A 22,496-nucleotide genomic window follows, 5' to 3' on the forward strand; every position below is an offset into this window, starting at 1 on the left:
TAAACACATGTTGCTAAGGACTAGCATTTTGCTGCTTGAGCCACAGCTCTCCTTCCTGGTTTTTAGTGGTGAGATGGAGATGTGTCTCAACCACTTTCCCGCACAGACTGGCTAGGAACAGTATCCCTCGATCTCAGCCTCTTGAGTTGGTAGAATGACAGATATGAGCCACCAGTTCCTGACTTGAGAGATAATTTGCTAAGACAATTCACCTATTTCTAGAATGAAGTAGATACCCATACCAATGACCATTACTTTGATTTTAGAAATGTTTATTTATAACATCACAAAGCATAACTGATTGATACATATGCAGTGTTATTGCCAGTTTGGTAGTGATTAGTATCAGAAAGGTTATCAGCCTTTCTTCCCACACAACTAGACAATTGGGATCTTTCACAGTTTGAGGGTCCCGTAGATTTTATTTCATTTTGTAAGAGTTGACAAGATATGTAAGAGAACATAGAAGACAAGAGTCAGTGTTTCCTGCATGTAATTCTGGCTAGTCAGAAGGATGCCATCTGAAGAACATGATTGGAAGACAGGCTGCTCAGTGTAGGCGATGAGAATCTTTATCTCTAGTTGAAAGAGTGTGGTGAGTAGAGTTGTGTGGCATAAAATGGTGAATACTTGCATAGAAGCCAAGGACATCTCTCTGTATGCATTCAATCACTGGAATATAACTAGACAAAATAATTAATACTATGTAAATACAGTTATAACAAATTGACTAGAGAAGGCTCAATAGTCAGGGGTCATATGTGTTGAGTAGAGTTGCAATTTAAAGTAAAAAAACACACTAGGATGCAGTCATGGATTTAAACCGACTATTATGAAAGGATTTCAATATTTTTAACAGATCTTATCCAGGCATTACCTTGAGGATAAATGAACACAGAGTTTCCCATAAGGTTGATATTTACAGGGTGACATTTAAATAGCAGGCTAAATACTGGTGGGGCAAATATGCTTGTGAGCCAAGGACTGGTGCTGAGATCACATGGTATAGAATAGAATATATAATATTGCACATTGTATTATATATACTATATATATCTACCCACAAATACAGTGCATACGCACATATTTAGCATGGTCATTCCTCTGCATAGGTTTACTAAGGCCTAGTATACATTAAGAGCACTAGGACATTAAGAATAGATTAGAGGGGCTGGCAAGGTCACTCAGTGGTTGAGTGCTTGCCTTGCATGCATGCGGTCCTGGGCTCCATTCCTCAGAAACATATTTGCAGAAAAAGCCGGAATTGGCACTGTGACTCTAGTGGTAGGGTGCTAGCCTTGAGCTGAAAAGCTGAGGGACAGTGCCCAGGCCCAGAGTTCAGGCCCCTCAAGTGACAAAAAAAAAAAAAAAGATTAGATAAAAACACTCATCACATTGGATTTTAATGAAAGAGTGTGATGCAGATCAGTCTCATAATGTGTCACTTGATCTCACATTACACATAAAGAAGTGTTTTCTGGCCCCTCTTTGCCCTTTCTGAGTGGTGGGCTGTACCACTCTTGTGCTATAGTGCCAACCAGCTTTCTCAGGTGAACCACTTCAGGAACACACAGGTCTTCCAGGTACTGCCACACAGAATGTGACCTGGTGACAGGAGGGCTTCTAAGGGACTAAAGGCCCGGTGGCTGGATGAGGTGCCCTGGATGAGGTACGATTCACATTCTGGTACACACGGCACTGCAGAGACAGTGAGGTTCAGCACACTGCTCAGATTCTGTGCAATTTACAAACTATGCATTGTTTGTTTCTGGAATTCTCCTTTAATGTGTTCACACAATTGACTGAGGTTCACTGAAAGTGTGCTAAAGAGAACTGCTGATTTGGGGGATAATATCACAGAAAATAAGTGTCTTAACAAAGAGGATCAACTATCTACATTGGGATACAGAGGAAACATGCCAGAAACCACCCCAGAATGCAATGTAGATGGTCTTGAAAGGGAGGAGAAAATCCACAAGTCAGCTGTCAGTTGTAGCCTATAATGTTAATTTGAGCTACTCAGCATACTGAGGTCTGAGCATACTGAGGTGAGGAATCTTTTGAGACTCTTATCTCCAGTTAACTACCAGGAAAGCCAGTTGCCAGGTGCCGGTGGTGGCTCATGCCTGTAATCCTAGCTAATCAAGGGGCTGAGATCTTCCAATCCTGGTTTGAAGCCATCCTGGGAAGGAAAGTCTATGACTCTTATCTCCAATTAGTTGCATCAAAACCTGGAAATGGTGCTGTAAAACAACTGGTAAAGTCCTCACCTGCAGCAAAATTATCCCAGTGATATCCCCCAGCCTCAAAGTTCTAGACCTACTCCTGAAAAAAAGGTAAACACAACAAAAAACCCAAAGTGTAGCTGTAGCTCAAGGGGTTGAGCACTTGCTTCAAGCAAAAACTCTCAGACTCTCTTAGACTTCAGCCTCCTGAGTAACTGGGATTCTAGGAAAGATACTGACACCCACTTGTTTCTCTTTTCAATTAGCTTAAAACTAATTGGCAAGAGTTTCATTTTGGTTTTCTATACATTCATAGACTGCTCACTTTTTTAATTACATTCCCCTATTATTCAGAATCCTTTTCATCCTCACTTTTGGTGAGTTCCTTTCACTACTTTCATGCTCTCAGATAACTTTCTTCAATGACCCAGGGCAGGCTGTTTGACTTTGTGCCCATGGAGGATTCTGTGTTGCTTCCTCTTTGGCTTATTACAAATGAACTGCTCTTTGGATCTTCACACAGCAGGGATGGGAACCTCTCATCCACACTCCCCAGGCCTTTAAGGCTCCCAGAATCCTGGCAAGCATATGCTTCTTGCCAGTGCATAGTGTAGAACACCTGTCTGGCCAGGCCATGGATCCAGTCACCAGGTCTTAAAACAAACAAAGAAAATCCTTGCTTGATTGGAGAAATTAACAGAAGGTAGAAGACGGGAAACTTTCCCAGAGTGGTAAGTAGAAGACAGAAATTCAAATTCATCAGCCCCTCCAGATTTCATTTAAAGCCTTTCACAACCAAGCTAAATTTGAGGGAGCATGTGGACTGTCACCTGCAGAGTCTCTATCCACATTCACATTGTTATTATAACATGTTTATTGTATAAAGTAATGGAGTTCACAGGGACATTGCCATAAATCTGACAGCCTGCCATGACCAAATAATACCATTTGGGTATCTAACTTCTCTTACACCAGTAGTAACTACATTATATTGACAAAATGTTAACATTGGAGAAGGTCACAGGAAAATACTTGTTTTCCAGAGAGTGGTGAACTACTCTAAAGACTTTCCCAAAGCAATGAGATAAACACCAAAAGAACATGAAAGTGCAAAATAAAAATATGTGATAGAAGTCCTGAGGTTCTGAATCTAAGCTCAATTTCTGAGATGAATCCTGGGGAAGAAGCTATAATTAGCTACCATTAACAAATCAGACCTGGATTTTCTAAGAAACCGCTATTAAATTTATTCAATTGGTAAAATTATTTTTTTTCACAAATTATCTGAAAGGAATCTTCAGATTCTGACATGATCCTGCTTGATTTGAGAGCTGAAAGAAACTAATTGTGAGACTGCACAATTAGATTGCCTTTTGAAAACAGACACCTCTTGCCATGGCTTTGGTCTCCTGACAGGGTAATGAGCTGTGATCACCTTTGGGAAGAGAAAGAGGTGGTGACCTGGCCTGCAACATTCCCCTCAGGACAGAATCTTCTGGATTAGCCATGGCCTAAACCATCTCCCAAGCCTGGGCAGCCTCCCTGCTTCTCCTCCCCAAGGGCAGTTCAACTGTTCATTTAAATTGTTCCTGCTTCCTGAGGCCACCTGACATTTCCACAGTACCTGAACTCTCCTAAGAGACAGGAGTGAAGCCTTTGGCAAATATTTTGTGAGCATTTTCAATCAAAAACTGGACCAGGGCAACCTGTAACACAAAAGGAGACATGAACACTTCTCTTGTCTTCTGGCAGTTATGAATCCTCTGATATGTGAATCTTGGAGCAAACACACAGAGGCTTGAGGTATGTTGGGAGAAACTCAGAATTTAAATTAGAAGCGATGTATAAGCCACTTTTGTCAAAGACACAATTTTCAACCTATGGATGGTGTTTATAGACCAGAGTTTGAAACACAATGAATGGACTAAAGGCATAGTGAGTCACTTTGCTAAACTGCCAACATCTTTGTAATATCCAAAATTATATATTCCTTATGGCATCATTGTTATACCTCTAAATAGAATGTTTTACTTACTGTTGTATATACTAATGTTGAAAAGAAAATCATTGAATAGAATGAACTCCTGAAATTCCCTTCCAAAGTGCCCTGCCTTAAACTCAGGCCAGCTTGTGTGTGGAGCTGTGGGGAAGGAAGAGCCCCTGCAGAGGAGCTCTGTGTCATGCAGCTGCAATCCCTGCTCCACACTGCTGGGCCTCAACCCTGTGGCAGGGTGAGCCTGGCAACTCCCCTGGTCTCATATACCCTCTGTTTATGTGCAGACATTTTAGAATATTTCACTAGTTTCTATTTTGTGTTGTGAATGAGGAATACAGTATATTGATTATATGTTAGGCATCTCTCAAAAATCCCTGAAGAATCTTTCCCTTCAGTTGGGTGTATTTGGGAGGAAAAGTTGCAGACCTTTCATTAGTGGGAGGTAATCATAAGGAGCTGAGCTCAGAGAATACTGAAGGATTCTAGTCTGTTCCTCTCAACTCTCTGTCTCACTCTATGGACTAGATCAGTACAAGTTATTAGATGATACTCTTTACAAATGGGAATCTGATGACTTATCAACAGGGACCAATATTTCTCTGAATAAAAACAACTGATAGTGGGAGCCTAGGCATAGGATAGAGATCCTAGCCTTCATGGTTAAATCCCCTTCTTATCAGCAAGTGTCTGGACATGAACAGAGCACTGGGCAGGATCTCCACCTCCATTGTAAAGAGGAAGACACTAGCTTAAAAATATCCAGGGATCACAGAGGCACAATGGCAAGAAGAGAGCTGAACTTTGCTGGATGGACTCACTGTCACCATTGTCATCCTCCTTTCTTCCCAAGCGTTTGTCAGCCTAGACTCTTCTATACTGAAGGAAAAGAGAAAGGACCACACTGCTGCTTTCTCCTTGCTGCACATGTTCCTAAACCTCACCAGAGATAGGGTGAACTCCTCTTGCTCCCAAGATCTGCAGTCCATTGTGTCCTTAAATCCTGGACTGTCAGGCATGTCTTTCCAGATCCAACCAGCCACTCTGCTTATCAGGATGAAGCTAAGAGAGGTCATTACCTTTCTCATGAGTGGAATATCAAATCCTGCCTTGGCATCAGGGGGTGGAAACATCAAGCTGGTGGCTGTGGACACAGCTAGGTTGTAGGCGGTCATCAAGTTTAGGGAGGAATTCTGGTGGATTTGGCTTAACATTCCAAACAGATGTTTTAGCAGCAGTTGGTTGACTCTGGGCAGCATTTCTAAAAGACTGAACTCAGAAAAACACACTTTCAGGTAAGTAATTACTTGTCGCAGATTCTACATACACAAAGTGCCTTTTCTATATGTTGGACTCAATTAATTGAAAGTATAAAGAGAGAAGGATATTCTTTAACCTACTGCATAAAATCTATCCTTGAGATGACTACACTACACATTTTCATGGAACACATATATTTAGAACAATAGAATGATAGTGTCTTATATATTAAATCCTGTATTGGTTCACACTGTACTCAAGAAAAATCTTCCTGAAAAATTAAACAGCTAAATTATTTCTGAAATGGCAATTATAGTGTCAGGTTTAGTGATCACATCCCAAAGTACATACTATAATGAGAGACTCATTCCAAGAAAGAATGAATATAAAAAATTTCATTGAAGCGATATAGACTTTGATGTTTATGTTAGTATTTGACCAAGCTGAGATCTTGCCCTCCCTACATGGGTCCATCAGTATAATCTGCTATCCATCAGTGTTGACTTTCCTTATGTGTACATGGGAAAGAAGCTATGCAAACAATACCACAGGAAAAAACTCATTCATACACAGAGTATAATTGCCTGTCTCTATGAAGTCTTGCATGAATGTGACCAAATGAAAATTTTACCTGACTCACAATTATTTCAGCACCTCAAGCTCTCTACTCCATGAGGCTACTTTTCCCTAAGAGTGGAAACGTTGGATTTTTGAATCCTATCCAGAGCAGACTCATTTCCTGCATCCTACCTCTGGGCCAGAATGATTTTCTCCTCTTCACGGTCTTCATCCATGATCCTAAGCCATGTCTCATACATGCCAGTGTAAAACACACCGCCTTGCACATTGCGAAGAAAATCCTTCCAGAGACAAAAGCAGGATGTTCTGATGGAACAAACTATGTCATACAGTTATAACATACAGGTGGAAGAAATGGATCGACCCCCATCCCTTCTCAATGAGTGAATCTGTGACCTACACTGCCCTCTCTTCACTTCCCAAATAGACAGGTGCCAGCAGCCTCCCCACCTGAACTGAAAGCACAAAGCAGAGCATGGCAATGCTGCTGAGGCAGGAAGGATTAGGGACCCGGTGAAGACAACTTAGAAACAGGTATTTGGAAACATGCATGTGCTATATTTGCTTCAACCTGAAAGAAGAGGATCGCTTCTTTTCCCAAGGAACAGACTCCGTTTCAAAACAGGCTACACCTCTTCCTGACAGGAATGCACTTTCACTTAAAAAGTACACCCACACATCACAAACCAGAATGGAAAACAAGAGCCAGAAACATCAAAAGAACTAAGTGAACAGTCACTACTTTAAGAATCTTCGCAAACACCCACCTTTATTAGGTACTGTGGGAGTGAAGACCCATCTTCCCCTTTCTCTGAAAACTCCTACTTGACAGGAAGAATCTACTCTAAAGAATAATGCTAGGTATGCAGTTGTTCTAAATCCTATTGCTGAGCTGAAATAGGCCCACACATTTCACCTGTTTTTTGCAGTTTTAATTGAAAAAATAGTGTTTTTTTAACTAAATACTTCTGTACATATCATATGGGAAGGACTAGGTATACAGTTTGTTAGTTCTGAATTTTGGGTTAAAATTCCCCAACACTCTGGAATGAATGAAATACATCATCTTACACCTGTGAGTACCAGCTGGTTACCTTTCCTTTTACATCCATGAACAGTACCTATATTAGGTTCCTTTCAGCCTGTTGGGTTAAAGCACCTGTCCAACCTCATCAACATGTATCAATAAGAATTTAGATGTAGCACCCCTTTATGATGAGGGTTCTGGAAAAATTAGGAATCCAGGGAACATTCCTCAATACAATAAAGGCTGTATATGATAAACCTACAGCCAGCATTATACTTAATGGTGAAAAACTAAAGACATTTCCTCTTAACTCAGGAACGAGACAAGGATGTCCTCTCTCTCCACTTCTCTTCAATTTAGTATTAGAATGCCTAGCTACAGCAATAAGAGAAGATGCAAACATAAATGAGATCCAAATAGGGAAAGATGAAGTAAAACTGTCCCTTTTTGCAGATGACATAATCTTGTATTCAAAGACTCCCACAGACTCCACTCCCAAATTACTCAAGCTGATTCAAAATTTTGGTGAAGTACTAGGCTATAAAATTAACCCTCAAAAATCAATAAGGATACAAGGCTGGGAAGGGAGGTGAAGGGTAAACAAAGGAGGAGGCTGCAATGCTTGGTAAGAAATGTATGCATTATCCTGTCCATGTAATTGTAACCCCTCTGTACAGTATGTTCTCAAATAAAATTAAAAAAAATCAATAAGGATTCAAGTGGACCCCTTGCAACAATGAGAAGTACAAGTTGTCACATGGAAAAAGAACTTTACAACTTTGGTGGGGGAGGGAGGATTAGGTGGGAAGGAGCAGGAGTAGGCTGGGAAGGGATGGGAAAGAAAAACAGAGGAGGAGGCTACAATGCTTGATAAGAAATGTTCTCACTATCTTGCCCATGTAATTTTAACCCCTCTGTACAGTATTTTCACAATAAAAAATTTAAAAAAAAAGAAATAAAAAACAATGGCTTTTCTGTATGCGAACAATAAGAAAAGCACAGCTGAAATCAGGAAAGTAACTCCATTCCTAATACCCCTCTCCCAATAAAACACCTAGGAATTGACTTAACCAAAGAAGTGAAGGACCTCTATGATGGAGACTTTAAAAACAAAGCAGAACTTAGAAAGAGGCAAAACCTCCCATGCCCCTGGATTGGAAGGATCAACATCGTGAAAATGGCTATACTTCCCAAACCAATCAACAAATTCAATCCAATACCTAACAACATTCCAACCTCATTCTAGAGGAAATAGAAGAGGCAATCCAAATATTCATATGAACAATAAAAGACCCAGAATAGAAAAACAATCCTCAACAGAAAGAGCAGTGCTGGAGGAATATCAAATTTCAAACTCTACTAAAAAGCCATACTAAACAAACAGCTTTGTACTGGCACAAGAAGAGACCACAGGACTAATAGAATAGAATTGAAAGGCCAGAAATGAACCCACAGACCTATAGCCACTTAATTGTTGATAAAGGAGTTAAAAAATAGAATGGAAGAAAGACAGCCTCTTCAGTAAATGGTGCTGGCAAAATTGGTTAATCACTTGTAGAAAACTAAAGCTAGATCCTTATATATCACCCTGCACCAGAATCAACTCCAAATGGATCAAAGACCTCAGAGTCAAACCAGACACTCTGAAAACATTACAGTACGGAATAAGAGAAACCCTTGGTCTCCTTGGCTTAGGCTGAAATTTTCTTAATAGAGACACAGAAACACAACAAATCAAAGAAAGGTTGGGATTTCATGCAAATGGCATTGCATAAAATTACAGAGGTTCTGCATGGCAAAGGACATAGTTAGCATGAGCAATAGAAAGCCCACAGATTGGGAGAAGATCTTCACCATCCATACAATGGACAAGGGTCTCATATCTAAAATTTACCTAGAACTCAAAAAATTAAACACCCCAACAACAGACAAAGAAATAAAAAGAAACAACTGACCAATGAATAAGTGGGTTAAAGACTTAAAGAGAAACTTCTCTGAAGAGGAAAGAAGGATGCCAATAGATACATGAAAAAATGCTCAACCTACCTAGCCATAAAAGAAATGCAAATCAAAACAATATTGAAATACCACCTCACCCCAGTTAGAATGGCTATAATCAAGAACTCTAATAACAACAGATGCTGGAGGGTATATGGACAGAAGGGAAACCTTCGGCTTTGCTGGTGGGAGTGTAAACTTGTACAACCACTTTGAAAAGCAGTATGGAGCTTCCTCAAAAGACACCACATAGAGCTCCCCAATGACCCAGCAATCCTACTTTTGGGCATTTACCCAAATGATCACAAACAACACCATACTAAAACTATCAGCACTACTATGCTTATTGCACCATTATTTACCATAGCTAAGATATGGAACCAACCCAGATGCCCCTCAGTAAATGAAAGGATCAAGGAAATGTGGTATATATACACCATGGAATTCTATGCCTCCATCAGAAAGAATGACATTCCCCTATTTGGTAGGAAATTGAAAGACTTGGAAAAAAATACATTAAGTGAAGTAAGCCAGGCCCAAAGAAACACAGGTCCCATGGTTTCCCTTATTTGCAATAACCAGCATATGACTGAGACAAGCAGAAATGGTCACATACGTTGATGTTAGGCGAAATGAACTCCAAGGTAAGTATTCAAATGTTTTTTCTTTCTTGCAAATGTTTCTAATATAGGTATATTTTTTTGTTGCTTTGTATATCCCTCTCCAATGGTACAAGCCCTGTTTTCACTGTATTTGATGTTCATATACTTTGTGTAGGGCAAAGTAAAATACAAATTGTTTAAATAGGGATACAGATGGACGCATTGCCACAATGAGATGTACAAGATGTTATGTCGAAAGGAACTGTACAACTGTGGCGCAAGGGGTGTGTGTGTGTGTGTGTGTGTGTGTGTGTGTGTGTGTGTGTGTGTGTGTTTGGAATTGAGGTGGGAGGGAGATGGTAAGTGATGGGAAGGGGAAACAAAGGAGTAGGCAACAATGCTTGATAAGAAACATACCCATAAATCCTCTGTACAGTATTTTCCAAATTAAAAAAAAGAATTTAGATGTTGCCAATTTTGGACCTTTGAATCTCAAGGTTAGTGACCTGCACATGTAATCTTCTCCCTCAAGATCATTTTGAACAACTGATCACTAATTCTTGATCCCGTAACTTGGCCTATTAAAATGTATATACACAACATGACACAAAGGGGAAAAATGCCCACAGTGTTGGGTGTTGTGTTAACATTCTCGAAATGGCTCCATGGTACATTCATCATGGTCCTGAGCTTATATTCATCTCCAGGCTGGGTTAGCAGAACTCGGTATGCGTCTGTCATGTTATCACCAGGTACAAGACCAGAGAAGCTGAGATGTACTAGTCTACCTCTGGCTAGTCAGTGATGTGAGTTTCAAGTGGGCAGTACCATAATTGTTATTCCATGCACAGTAATGCATGCCTATCTTCCTGGCTGAAAATTATTAGCATGGCTAATGTCCACACCAACAATGAAAGGACATAAAAAAGACCTAGACCAAGTAAGAAAAAAATTATTTTTATAAAGCCATTCTTAGTCATTTTCACATGATTTTCTGCAGTGGTGTTCACAAAGAGCAAAATCTATATATATATATATTGGTTCTCTATTGAATACTTCCTTCTACAAGCATAAAGATATTTGTAATCTTCCTGTATCATTTCAAACTTTATGTAATGTTGGTGAAACTCAGGTGAATTTTCAGAGAGCACAGCTGTTTGGGATGCTTAATGATCAAATTTAAGGGTAATATGGTTAGAAATGACTTTTTAGGTAAGGATAATAGTGGGATGTATGGGAAGAAAGAAAAACAGAAGAAAAGGTGCAGATGGAGGATACTGAGAGAAGAGGAGCGTCTGCTTATCCACACCAACTTTCCTGTAAAGGTATTGGAGATGGGCAGGAATGGTGGCATGAGCTGGCTCTGCTGGCCTGGCAAATCATGATGGGACTCATTCGGGCCTTCACCTTTGGTTATGAATGTTTACAAATTCTATATGATTTTGTGCCTTTGTGCAACCTTCCTTAAAGAAGGCAGTGCTGGGTGCTTGTTTGGCAAATATGTAGCAGGACTTGTTTGTGCTCATAGTTGTATTGTCATGGCGATTTACAGTGATACAGTAAATCAGATCACTCATTAGTCACATTGGGTATGGGTGTTCAGGTGGGAAGATGAGAGGATCTGAGGTGAGAAGACAAAGTAAACAGACAGAACACACAGACATATGTCTTTTCATTTCCCACATGCTTGATGTGTGAGGCCCCTCGTGGTTCTTGGGTGATTGTGGTGCTGGTGATGCAGTGCTGTGGGCTCACAGTGAAGCTGCCTCCCTGGGTGATGCTGGCTGTGTCCTACCTTTAACACTGAGGCGACCACAAACACGGATTCCTGGTGCAGGTCCAGTCGGGCTCCAGACATGAGTTTTTCTTTGAGGGCTCTGACGGCATTGATGCTGCCTGACTTTCTGAAGATGCCCTCGGTGAGCCGCCCCTCCTGACTGAGGAAGGAAATCATCTCCTGTGTGGAGGAGAGGAAAGAAAGCCTGGGTCCTCCATGCCCACCAGCCCAGAGCACCACCTCACACTTCTCTAAGTAAGATGTCTAAGTGTGCAAGTCTCCAGTGCTCAAGCTAAGCAACCTCATTAATAATTATGTTCAGTGGTTGGAAATATATTCTTTTGTTGTTTTCTTTTATTCTAGGGTCTGACTCAGAAACATTGAACAGTGAATGGATTTGTCTGTGTAATGAACTGACTCCTGTACCTTCTACTTAATGCTTCCAGCTTCGGCTGGCCCAGCCTCCTTCTAACACACCTGTCCCCTCACACCTTCCCAAGAATGCTAGCTTCCTGCGCATTTCTTCTTTTTAATTTCCCATTTATACCTTCTGTAGTTGGTAGATTCTTCACATCCCATTCATACTTAGTCCATTAGGAAGTTTTCCCTGATTGTATTCATCACTGGGGCCTGGCTCTCTTTGGTTCTATTTTGGTGTCCCCTGTTTCAGAGTGGACGACTTGTAGTGTGACCTTGGACACAGTCCCTTCCTAAGCCCTAAGCCCTTTCCTCCCTCAATCCTTTATTCATTCTTTGGGTCCTTCCCTCCATCTTTTCTTTCCTCTTCTCATTTCCTTCCCTCCCTCCTTCCTTCCTTCCGCCATTCACACATATGGCTCCTGTGAAGTTCAAAGGCCCACTAGCCAGGCTGCCTTTGTTTCTCCTGACCCAAACATCTTTTATTTTATTTTATTTTATTAGTGTGAAAATACTGTACAGACTGGTTACAATTACATGGGCAAGATAATCAGTAATTTTATCAAGCATTGTAGCCTCCTCCTTTGTTTCCCCTTCCCATCCTCCCCCCCCCCCGAAACCTCATTGCTTTCCCCCTCTGCCGCCCCCCCTCCCAGCACCAAAGTTTTAAAGTTCGTTTTAGATGTAACAACTTGTACATCTCATTGCTGACCCAAACTTCTAATCCTCTTTTTTGCTAGAGATTTTGGAATAGTAATCAGTGGACATTTCCTCCTGGGCTGGCCTGAAATTTTAGTCCTCCAGGTCCCCTTGTCCCAATAACCTGGGTTTATAGTAATGTACTGCTTTCGTACAGTAGTATGTCCATTTTTAGATTTTCTATTATTTTTCCAAATGTGAGATTAGAACAAGGGTGATCTTATCTGCCTCCTAAAAATTCTTGATAAAAAGTAAGACCAGGGCATTCTCTGTTGCATCCAAGGGAAAATTCCCATCATGTAGTAGTGATTGTACACATGATAGACATCCATTCATCCAATCCTCACACACACACTATAGTAAATTAGGATTTTGGGTGTGCATGTATGCATGTCCTAAAGCTTTGAACTGATGGCTTGAGTGCTGTCAGTAAACTTTCATGCTCAAGTCTTTTGGCCTAAAACTTCACCTGAAGTTCTGCTTCTGGTTTTTCAGTGCTTCATTAAAGACAAGAGTCTCATGAACATTCCAGTCTGGGCTAGCTATGGAGCAGAAGTCTCACATGTCACACTAAATCTCACACTTCTGAGGAGCTAGCATTAAAGGTGACTCAGTGTTGGCTGGTTAATATACCAGGAAGAAACCGTGAAAAAATATCAATGATTTTTCAGTGATACTCTACCTCGTTAATTAGATTTTGTTGGTTTCTATCAGAGGTTGAAGCTTCTTTTTCAACCAAATGAAAGCAAAGTAATATCTTTCTTTTCCTTTTTGCATACATCACCTAAGAGTCACCACTGTAGCCAGTTTGAAGCACACAGTCCATTGGCCTTCAGTACAAACACAATACTGTGTGACCAGCTTCCTCAGAACTTTTCCATCTTCCTCCATAGAATGGGCAAATCTTTTAAACACTATTTGTCCATCCTCCTCTCTGAAAACCAACAACCACCAATGGGCTTTTCTGTTGCTAGTAAACATTAAAATATGATCTTGTCTAATATATGTAAATACCTAGACTGAGGAATGTCTGAGGAATGTCTATGTATGTGACTGGAGACATTTGCAAGTTGGAAGAATAAAGCTGGAAGGGAGCATGAAGGAGGGAGACTCAGAGCTTCACATGCACAGTGCCTTGTACTCCAGGTCTGCAGCAGGGAATGTTGCTCCTGGTGCACCAGTCCCCCACTGAAGAGAATACTTACCTGATGGGCTTGACTTAGGGAATTGTACATTGTGACATGTTTATACCTGGTAGCAATAGTAACAAAGCACCCCCACCCATTGTCTGATGCTTTGCTGAATTGGACCTGGGGCTCCATGAGAACACTCCTCTCCATCTCCTCCATACTCAGGAAGTTCCTCTCCTCAGGAGGGCAGCAGACACCAAACTGGGACCTACCAGAATAGGGGAGGGTAGTTTGCCATCCTTACAAGCAGCCTCCAGGGAAGTCCCAAAGAGCAGTTTTCTCTTTGCAGATGAAGATTTCAGGGGTCTGTTCTCCTTGGCTGTGCTGGACCGCCGCCCAAAAAGCCAATTAATGAAAGATCTTCCCCTTCCTTCTTTCTTCTGCTCTGACTCTAAAGAAACAACAGTTTTCAAGGGATCACTTTAATTTCCTAGAACCTAAGCTTCTGTGTCAAATTATCCACATTCTCTCATGGCTTAATTTCCCTTACTATTGGGTCTATGCCCAAATAAGTAAACTGTTGGTTATGGCTAGGGGCCTGAGCACATTCAGTTTATCTTTGTGATATTGTGGCCAGCTCTCTTGCACCTACAAAGTTCCTGAGTTGAAGGAGGGCTGTCAGGTGTATCTTTCCCTTCTGAAAGGGAAAACTAACTACCATTCCAGTTGAGTTTTATAACCATTCACATTGAGAGCCATTCTCCTCCTATTTGAATTTCTGGATGTGTCCCATTGATCACTTCCTGTATCAGGCTATCTCCCCTTATCACACGGCATGCCTGACAGGTGAAAGACTAGGAGTTTTCTGGACCTTTGTTTGTGGTTTTTTTTAATTTAATATAGTTTGGAAGATGTTATACAGAGGGTTTACAATTACATGAATAAGACAATGAGTACATTTCTTATTTCTCATTCTCTTTATATATATATATATATATACATATTCATATACATATAGTATAAAGATAATGTACAAAGGTGTTAGTTCCATGAGCAAGGTATTGAGTCTATTTCTTGTCAATAATTGTTAACCTGTCCTTTGTTGCTCTCCAACTGTTCCTTCTCTTCCTCACCTGCTCCATTCCTCTCTACCCAACATTATAAATTTTATTTCCAATTAAGTATGTTTTGAGTATCATTTTTGCAATGGGTCAACCTGTGTCCTTGTTATTTCCATACCTTCCCCAAAGTAGATAAATTTAAAGAAGGTGCACAGTGTCAAATTCAAGCACAGTGACCCCAAGGGATATACCATAGAGGGAAGAACATACAAAGGAAACACAAATCTCATTGTACATTACAAATAACAACAACAAAGAAAGACCTCTTGTATTCACATCTTGGTGTTCATTTCCCATAATTTCATTTTATTTGATATGTGTACAGAGTTTTGGGTTTCTGCTCATCTGATAAAATTACCCTAGCCATATACTAATTATTGCCAATGAGGGAAACTATGGTTGTCTTACACTGTCTCTGCTCTCTTGTCCCACCTGAGCCGTTCAAAACAATATCCTATTTGGGCTGTAAAAATGAAAATGTTACTCTGGCACTGGTGGCTCACGACTGTAATCCTTGCTACTCAAGAGGTTGCAATCTGAGGTTGGTGGTTCAAAGCCAGCCATGGCAAGTTAGTTGGTGAGACTCTTTTCTCCAAAAAATCACCAGAAAACTGGAATTGGCACTCTGGGGCACGTGGTACAGTGCTCATCTTGAGTTGAAGACCTGAGGGATAGAGCCATGTCCCAGAGTTCAAGCCACACAACTGACCAAAAAAATGCAAACTCTTTCCTTATGGGTGACTCTAGTCACATTCTAGTTTTCACCTAAGGAAAAAACTCTAATTTAAGCTTGCTGTATACATTGAATATTCTCCAGAAACTTTGGAGGATGTTGACATCTTTTCTTCTCTTTATGTCCTCCCACAGGCTACCTGGTGATCTCTGGAGCCTTGTCCCTTAAGTGAGCTTTCTCTTTCAAAGGAGCCCTTTACCTCTGAGACATGGTTCTATTCCAGATTTTTCATGGACTTTTGGAGTTAAGACTCTCAGGACTTTCCTTTGCATACTGACTTGACTCTGAGAAAAATCAGATTTCAGCCTCCTCCGTAGTTGGAATTACAGCTTGAGCCATAGTTATCCTGCTTCCATTTACTTAAATGTGTTTTTTATGCATGTCAAATGCTTTAAGATACCATAGAGATCCTCGAATGTACAGAAGATACAGAACTATGTAACCATATAGAAGTGAGAGGACTCACCGTTAAGTTGCTGGCCCTGGGCTGGCTGCCTTGGCTTCAGAATGAACCGGCCTCCTGTGGCTAGAGAGCACTGCTCCAGGATAGGATTCTGGGGAGTGTGAGTCTCATGTGGCCTTGGTCCTCGTGGCTGGAATGCAGTCTCTCCAAACTGACTCTTTTTAATCACATAGGGATTTTCATGCCCTATGGTGAGAAAACGCAGCAGGGACTTTCATTGGAACAGGAGCCCAGATTTTGACAATGAATTTCCAATCTGCTTTCTACTTCATGAAAACAAAACCCCTTATTTTAATCAGTAAACCTCAATTATATTTGTAGTTCATGTTTCTTATCTTTATGTAGTGGTACAAAGCAGTTACTACTCAACAAATGAGTTTGCGAATACAAGGTATCTTGACCAATATCATCCAATAATGTTATATTTCAAGTGAATAAAGGCAACTACCTATTTTTCTCCTCAAACCAAGATTTGCCACATGAGGAAATGAACCTAGGTACCCCCCCACACACACACATATAAATCAAGTGTGTGGTCAGTATTTATTGAAAAATGTACAATTTAATTATATAGGATGTATTTACTCTTAGTAATATTAGACAACACTTAAAGAATCAGTATTGAAGATTTAGAAGTCCAACTTTGATGCCATTCCCTCCCATTTGAAATTTTCTTTCATATTTACCAATGAAGACAAAGGGAGCTTCTTCATTTTCAGAATGGAGCCACAACTGGTAGTCACTCTCAGAGCTCTGGGGGAGAGAAGGACTGAGTGTCACACAAAGCCTCTCACAGTGGAACCAAGAAGAACACATTGCCTTACACAGCTGTGCTTCTAACAAGGAAAAATCTGCTTTTGACTTTTGGGGGGTTAGTGATGGACTGGCTTCCTGAGTAGCTAGGACTGCAAACATCAGCCACTCCTTCCTGTCCTGAAACTTTCTTACTCAGAGTATTACACTAGCTCATCATAGATAGACTTTTATATATAACAGAAATATATGGAGTTAGCAGGACAAAATTATATATCAACTTCCTTGTGTGTTCAATTGCACTTGGCATGAGATTAAGAATGAGATTGAAAGAACACAAGTATAGATTCATCTCATGTCCAGCTGCCTGCAGGTTCTCAATCTTGAGGCCAGGAGAAAACCAATGTTAGTAATGCAGTAGTATACACATGAGCATAAATGCATCTCTTTTCATCTCCATTAGGAAACTGGTTTTTTATTTAAAAAAGAGCTTACAGATGACTTACTTTTTTTCCAAGGGTCGAGAGTGTCTTGCTGATAACATCCTTCACTGTATCTGAGTTTTTTGCTAATACAGTTATTGGCTATAAAACACATGTGAGAAAAGGTACATATTAAAAAACAAACAGTATCATTGTATAGTTATCATGAATTAGTTTCCTGATGAGTCAAGCAAAATGTGATTTCAGGTATTTAAAGGCCACAACTGTATAGTGCACAAAAACTTGAGTAGAACTGTTTCTTCATTTATTTGTATAATATGAAGCCAGGAGAAAGCAATTCAGAGACATGGAAACAAACTGCACATAGGTCAAATCTGAATGACAGCTGAAGAGACACCAGAGACTATAGAGAACAAAAGGTACTGGAAAACCATTAACATACAGAGAGGGGGAAATTGTGAAGGCCTAAAATTCAGTGAAATGTCTTTCAAGAGACAAGGTCAAATAGGAACCTTGTCAGGTCGGATGGTATCACAGAGCTGCCCTGGACCCACAAGCATGAATATGGAGCCTTCCCACAAGCTGATTATCTATCAATAGGCAGACACTCAGCTCTTCTGGAGAAATGACATGCACCTGCAATCTTTACTTCAGTAAACTTAGACCTCAGTAAAGCCCTTTTTTTATCATGTAGAGCTGAGCTAACAGATTGCTCTCTAAGCATTTTTGCTATTGGAGTGAGTCAGGCACAGACAAGTCTGTGCTATCCACTGAGAACCATGCAGCCTCCTCTCCCTCCAGCCATGACTATGGAACTTAAAACAGATCAATCATATTCTAGACATTTACTATCATCCACTTAGTAATGTTGTGTCCTTCTGCTTTCCCTTCTCAATACTATCTTGTGTATGTATATGGACACATGTGTATTAATATAATGAACATGTGCCTATGTTCATAAACACACAATACTGAAATTTAGTGAAGAAGAGAGAGTATAGATATAAAGAATACCACTATTCTTCAGAAGTAGTCATGTAGGCTGACAATGTCTTAGAACAACTTATAGAGGAAAAATTACTTAAAAACTTAGGTTAAGTATTTCTACATAAGAAAATTGATGCAACCAAATCTGACATTCTATATAATATTTGGCATTGTTCCATCATTTAGGAGTTCCACAAAATCAAATGGAATTCATGATAACCACTCCAAATATAAATAAAAAAATAACATAAGTAGTACTCTTATTCCAGGTAGACTATCCCCATTTACTGATAAAATTGACCTTGTTTACAATAAAGCTGTGATAATTTATGTATATTAAATGTGAAAATTTCCTTCAAAATTTATACATGTTAGCTAATGAAAGTGAATAAAGCTTCTTACTATAAGCTAAACACGTATTAAATAAATGAAAGTCATACATGTCGACATGATAAAGCAATCTTTTAAAGGATCTTCCTTTTGTGTTTTCTCTTTTGCTTTGTTGTTGTGAATGTTGGATATGGGGCGTGAATTCATGTCCTGGAGTCCTTCTCTGAGATCTTTTTGCATGTGGCTAGTGCTCTAGCACTTTGAGCCCACAGCTCTACTTTGGGGCTTTGAGTGGATAGATGGAGATAAAGAATCCCATTGGGAGTGTTCTGCCTGGGCTGGCTGCTAACTACAATCTCATATCTCAGCCTGCTAAGTAGCTAGGATGACAGGAGGTGTGAGCCACCAGTGCTGGCTGGTCTTGCTTTCTTAGGCTAAATTCATAGGTAAATAAAATGACTTATTTTTGTACCTCATGGGGCTGAAACCCAGGGACAGAATTCTGTACCTGAGCATTGTGATTCAAGTCTCACATCTGCCAATTGAGCCACAGCTCCACTTCCAACATTCCCCTTTTTGCTAGTCATTTGGAGGTAAGTGTTTCAAGGTCATTCCTTCCCAGGCTGGTTGTGAATTACAATCCTCAGATCTCAAGCATGAGCCCATTGCAGGCCACAGTATTCTATTTCCATAAAAGTTATATCTCACTTTGTAATACAGTGATTAAAATATATAATAACCTAAGACAGATTCAGACATGAATGTTGGAAATCGAGTCTCAAATACAGGAAGCTATGATCCAATGAACAGAAAACTAAATTGCCAAGTGGAAGATAATTGTTCAGAACATATAGTACTGACATTGACTCATTGCTCTAATCTTTATATTTGTAGATATAAGTGAATCAAGCTCATCTCTCAATTTTGTTCTTTCCTAATTTTCTTCCTATCATTGTTCTTAAAAGTTTCCTTGGGGGGGGGCGGGAAGAAGACGGTGACGGGGCAGTAGGGAAATGCCACAGCTCTCCCCAACCAAAAAGAGAGTTCAAGTACCAACATTTAATCTCCCCAAGAGACGGACAACAACAAAAAATGAACACTCAGAGAAAAACCGGAGGTGGAAAATAACAAAAAAAGAAAGAGAGGAAAAGAAGAATTTCAGAACAGAGAAGAGCGAAGACCCCTCCCCCAACTTTTACTGGCCACGCGCCAGTGTGCCAAGCTGTCGGCCAGCTGGTACGGCGGGGGCTGCCGGAGCCCCAGAGACACAGGGGGCCGCCTGCAGATCACCTTCGCAGAAGCCTCCTGAGGTACCGGTTTTCAGAATAACTGATCACCAGGAACAGAGAAACCTACCAGCTGGGAGTCTCCACAAGGATCCCACCCCCACCCCCCACTTTCCACCTGAGCAGAGAGGCTCCATCCCACCAAAGCCGCCGGGCACTGGCAGCAAGACAAAGGGACCTGTCTGCAGACCACCTACACAGAAGCTGCCTGAGGCACTAGACACGCCTGTTCACGATCACAACCACCCAGCGGGGGCCGCCCGGGTCCCAGAGGCACAGGGGGCTGCCTGCAGATCTCCCGCACAGAAGCCGCCTGAGGCACCGGCGTCAGACCCACCGGATCTCTACAACCCGAGAAGAAGCCTTCTGAGCATGGACACTGTGGACCCGACAGCTTCGATAGAGGCAGAGACAGAAAAGAATCACACAGAGCCATCACCGCCCAGCCCAGCCCCCAACCACCCCAACTGATCTCGGATTGCAACAACAACTGACGACCTACACAACACAGAAACAACTAGCTCCAGGCTGAGTACCCCACAGGGGACAGTGTATCCCTCAAGGGAGACCAGAGCTGGAGGGAATCCCCCGACCCTGACCTAGACTTCCTACCCGAACACCCGGACCACAGGACCCACTAAAACTGGGAACTGTTTGAGAACTCCACCAGCCCATTGAGCACACTCCGCTGGCCAAGCCAGAGCAAGAGTGCCCCTGGAAGGGAGCTTAAATTCCCAAGCCAGGAACAGCGTCCCTGGGTCAAGACTATCAACAGTAGAAGAAATTTGAACTGTGTCCTCCAGGTTGCATAACCTAGGTGGTATACACATCAGCACAGGCCTAACGAGCGTGCTCCAGGCTGGGGCCGGAACCAGGCCCAGGGATCCGGCGCCTGAACAACACAACCAACTCCTCCCAACTGAAGTAAAAAGCTGAGCACATGCCTCAACAGAGGGGAGAAAATCAGGAAACAGCACTCCCTGGGAAGCACGCCTGTGACAACAAAAGACCTGGAGGCTCAGGACAAGAGAAGCCCAAAGCCCAAACCCCACCAAAACTCCACCCATGTACCCTAGGCGGAAATTGGGCAACACAGGCTGCCAGCACCTGATAGCAAGCAGGAGCTCAGGCTGATAAGGCGGCTCAGCAGTAGAGTGATAGTCTTGGATGTATGAGGCCCTGGATCTGATTCCTCAGCATCACAAAGGCAAAAAGGGTCAGAAGTGGTGCTGGGGCTCAAATGGTAGGGTGCCAGCCTTGAGCTGAAGAGCTGAGGGACAGCACCCAAACCTAGAGTTCAAGCCTACAACCAGCCCAAAACAAACAAACAAACAAAAACACATCAGGAGCCAATAGCAGACTCCAGTATTTGGGAGAGTGCATCCAGAGCATCTGATCTTCCCAAGAGCACCCGTAGGAGCAAACACAAGCAGTCTAGGCTATTCAACCCTTCCAAAGGCAGGAATTGCCAGCAATCTACAGCAGAGAGCTGAGAATCCTAAGTAGGTCAGAATAGCAGCTGGAAATAGGCTCCCAACAGAACCCAGATCAGTCACAGACTCTCTCTACCAATACAGAATCAACAACCAAGCAAAGACAGACACACCAAAACAAAATTGCAGAGCAGTCTCCTGAACCCCCATGCGAAAATCACAGAGAAAAATCACAAGGTTTACCACCACCCAGGACAGCAAGCTCACCTCAAAAGCCAGCAGCCACACAGGGGAGAGCCCCAGTGGGAGCAAAGCAGGAATGGAAGACAAAAGCTACATCCAAGGGTTGCTGGAGGCAATGACTCAAGAAATAAAGTGAGAAATTGATCAGAAATTGAAAGAGCACAAGGATGAGCTATCAAATGAGATACAGGATATCAAACAAGAGTTGGATACAAAAATAGAAGCTGCACAAACCTCAGTAAGAAGTGAGATAAATGCCAAATTAGAGGTAATACATACTGAGATCAGGACTCTGAGAACCAATATTGAATCCATAAAGGGATCCATTTCCTCCATGCAAACCACAATAGAAGCCAGGGTCAACAGAGTGAATGAAATGGAAGGTAGAGTGTCAGATACAGAAGACAGAATACACCAACTGGACCAAAAAGTGACAGATATGGAAAAATCACTCAAATTAAACCAAAGGGAAATTCAAGAGCAAGCAGATAATGCCAAGAAATTTAACCTTTGCATAATCGGTGTGGACAAAGGTGAGGAATTCCAGAGCAAGGGAAAGCAACACCTATTTAACAAGATAATCAGTGAAAATTTTCCCCACCTCAAAAAGGACCATCTTACCTACATTACAGAAGCATATAGAACATCCAACAAGCAAGATCCCAGGAGAAACACTTCTAGACACATTATAGTAAAAATGATAGATCGGAATAATAAGGAAACAATCTTGCATGCAGCAAAAATGAAGAAGGAGCTATACTACAACAGGAAAAAAATTAGAATCACTGCAGATCTCTCCACACAATGAATGCAAGAAAAGCCTGGGAAAGCACCATACGAGCCCTGAAAGCCAATAACTGCCAACCCAGACTGATATATCTGGCAAAGCTAGCATTCACATTCGATGGAGAACTGAAAACTTTTAATAGCAAAGAAAAACTAAATGAATACATAAACATTAAGCCAGCATTACAAAGAATTCTAAGAGGGGGGACAC

The 22,496-nt window shown here is 41.3% G+C and overlaps 1 protein-coding gene across 3 annotated transcripts in view; it reads right to left on the reverse strand.

Annotated features, from left to right (window-relative positions):
- Nucleotides 1-255: 255 nt before the first annotated feature.
- Nucleotides 256-22,496, reverse strand: part of LOC138826802 (rho GTPase-activating protein 20-like) — a 35,223-nt gene continuing 12,982 nt past the window's right edge. For 2 of the 3 annotated variants that reach the window (XM_070022048.1, XM_070022047.1), the window contains exons 10-18: nt 17,284-17,361; nt 16,711-16,777; nt 16,028-16,210; nt 13,980-14,158; nt 11,480-11,641; nt 6,229-6,338; nt 5,298-5,487; nt 3,850-3,931; nt 256-683 (exon numbers count right to left, since the gene is read on the reverse strand). In XM_070022048.1, coding sequence (XP_069878149.1) covers nt 3,860-3,931; nt 5,298-5,487; nt 6,229-6,338; nt 11,480-11,641; nt 13,980-14,158; nt 16,028-16,210; nt 16,711-16,777; nt 17,284-17,361 — 1,041 coding nt within the window. In that variant the 3' untranslated portion in view covers nt 256-683; nt 3,850-3,859. The remainder of the gene's footprint in view (nt 684-3,849; nt 3,932-5,297; nt 5,488-6,228; nt 6,339-11,479; nt 11,642-13,979; nt 14,159-16,027; nt 16,211-16,710; nt 16,778-17,283; nt 17,362-22,496) is intronic. The other variant, XR_011371859.1, reaches the window with a different exon arrangement.

The sequence above is a fragment of the Dipodomys merriami genome, unplaced genomic scaffold, assembly GCF_024711535.1.
Source record: "Dipodomys merriami isolate MVZ:Mamm:240054 unplaced genomic scaffold, mDipMer1.0.p SCAF_15, whole genome shotgun sequence".
Lineage (NCBI taxonomy): Eukaryota > Metazoa > Chordata > Mammalia > Rodentia > Heteromyidae > Dipodomys > Dipodomys merriami.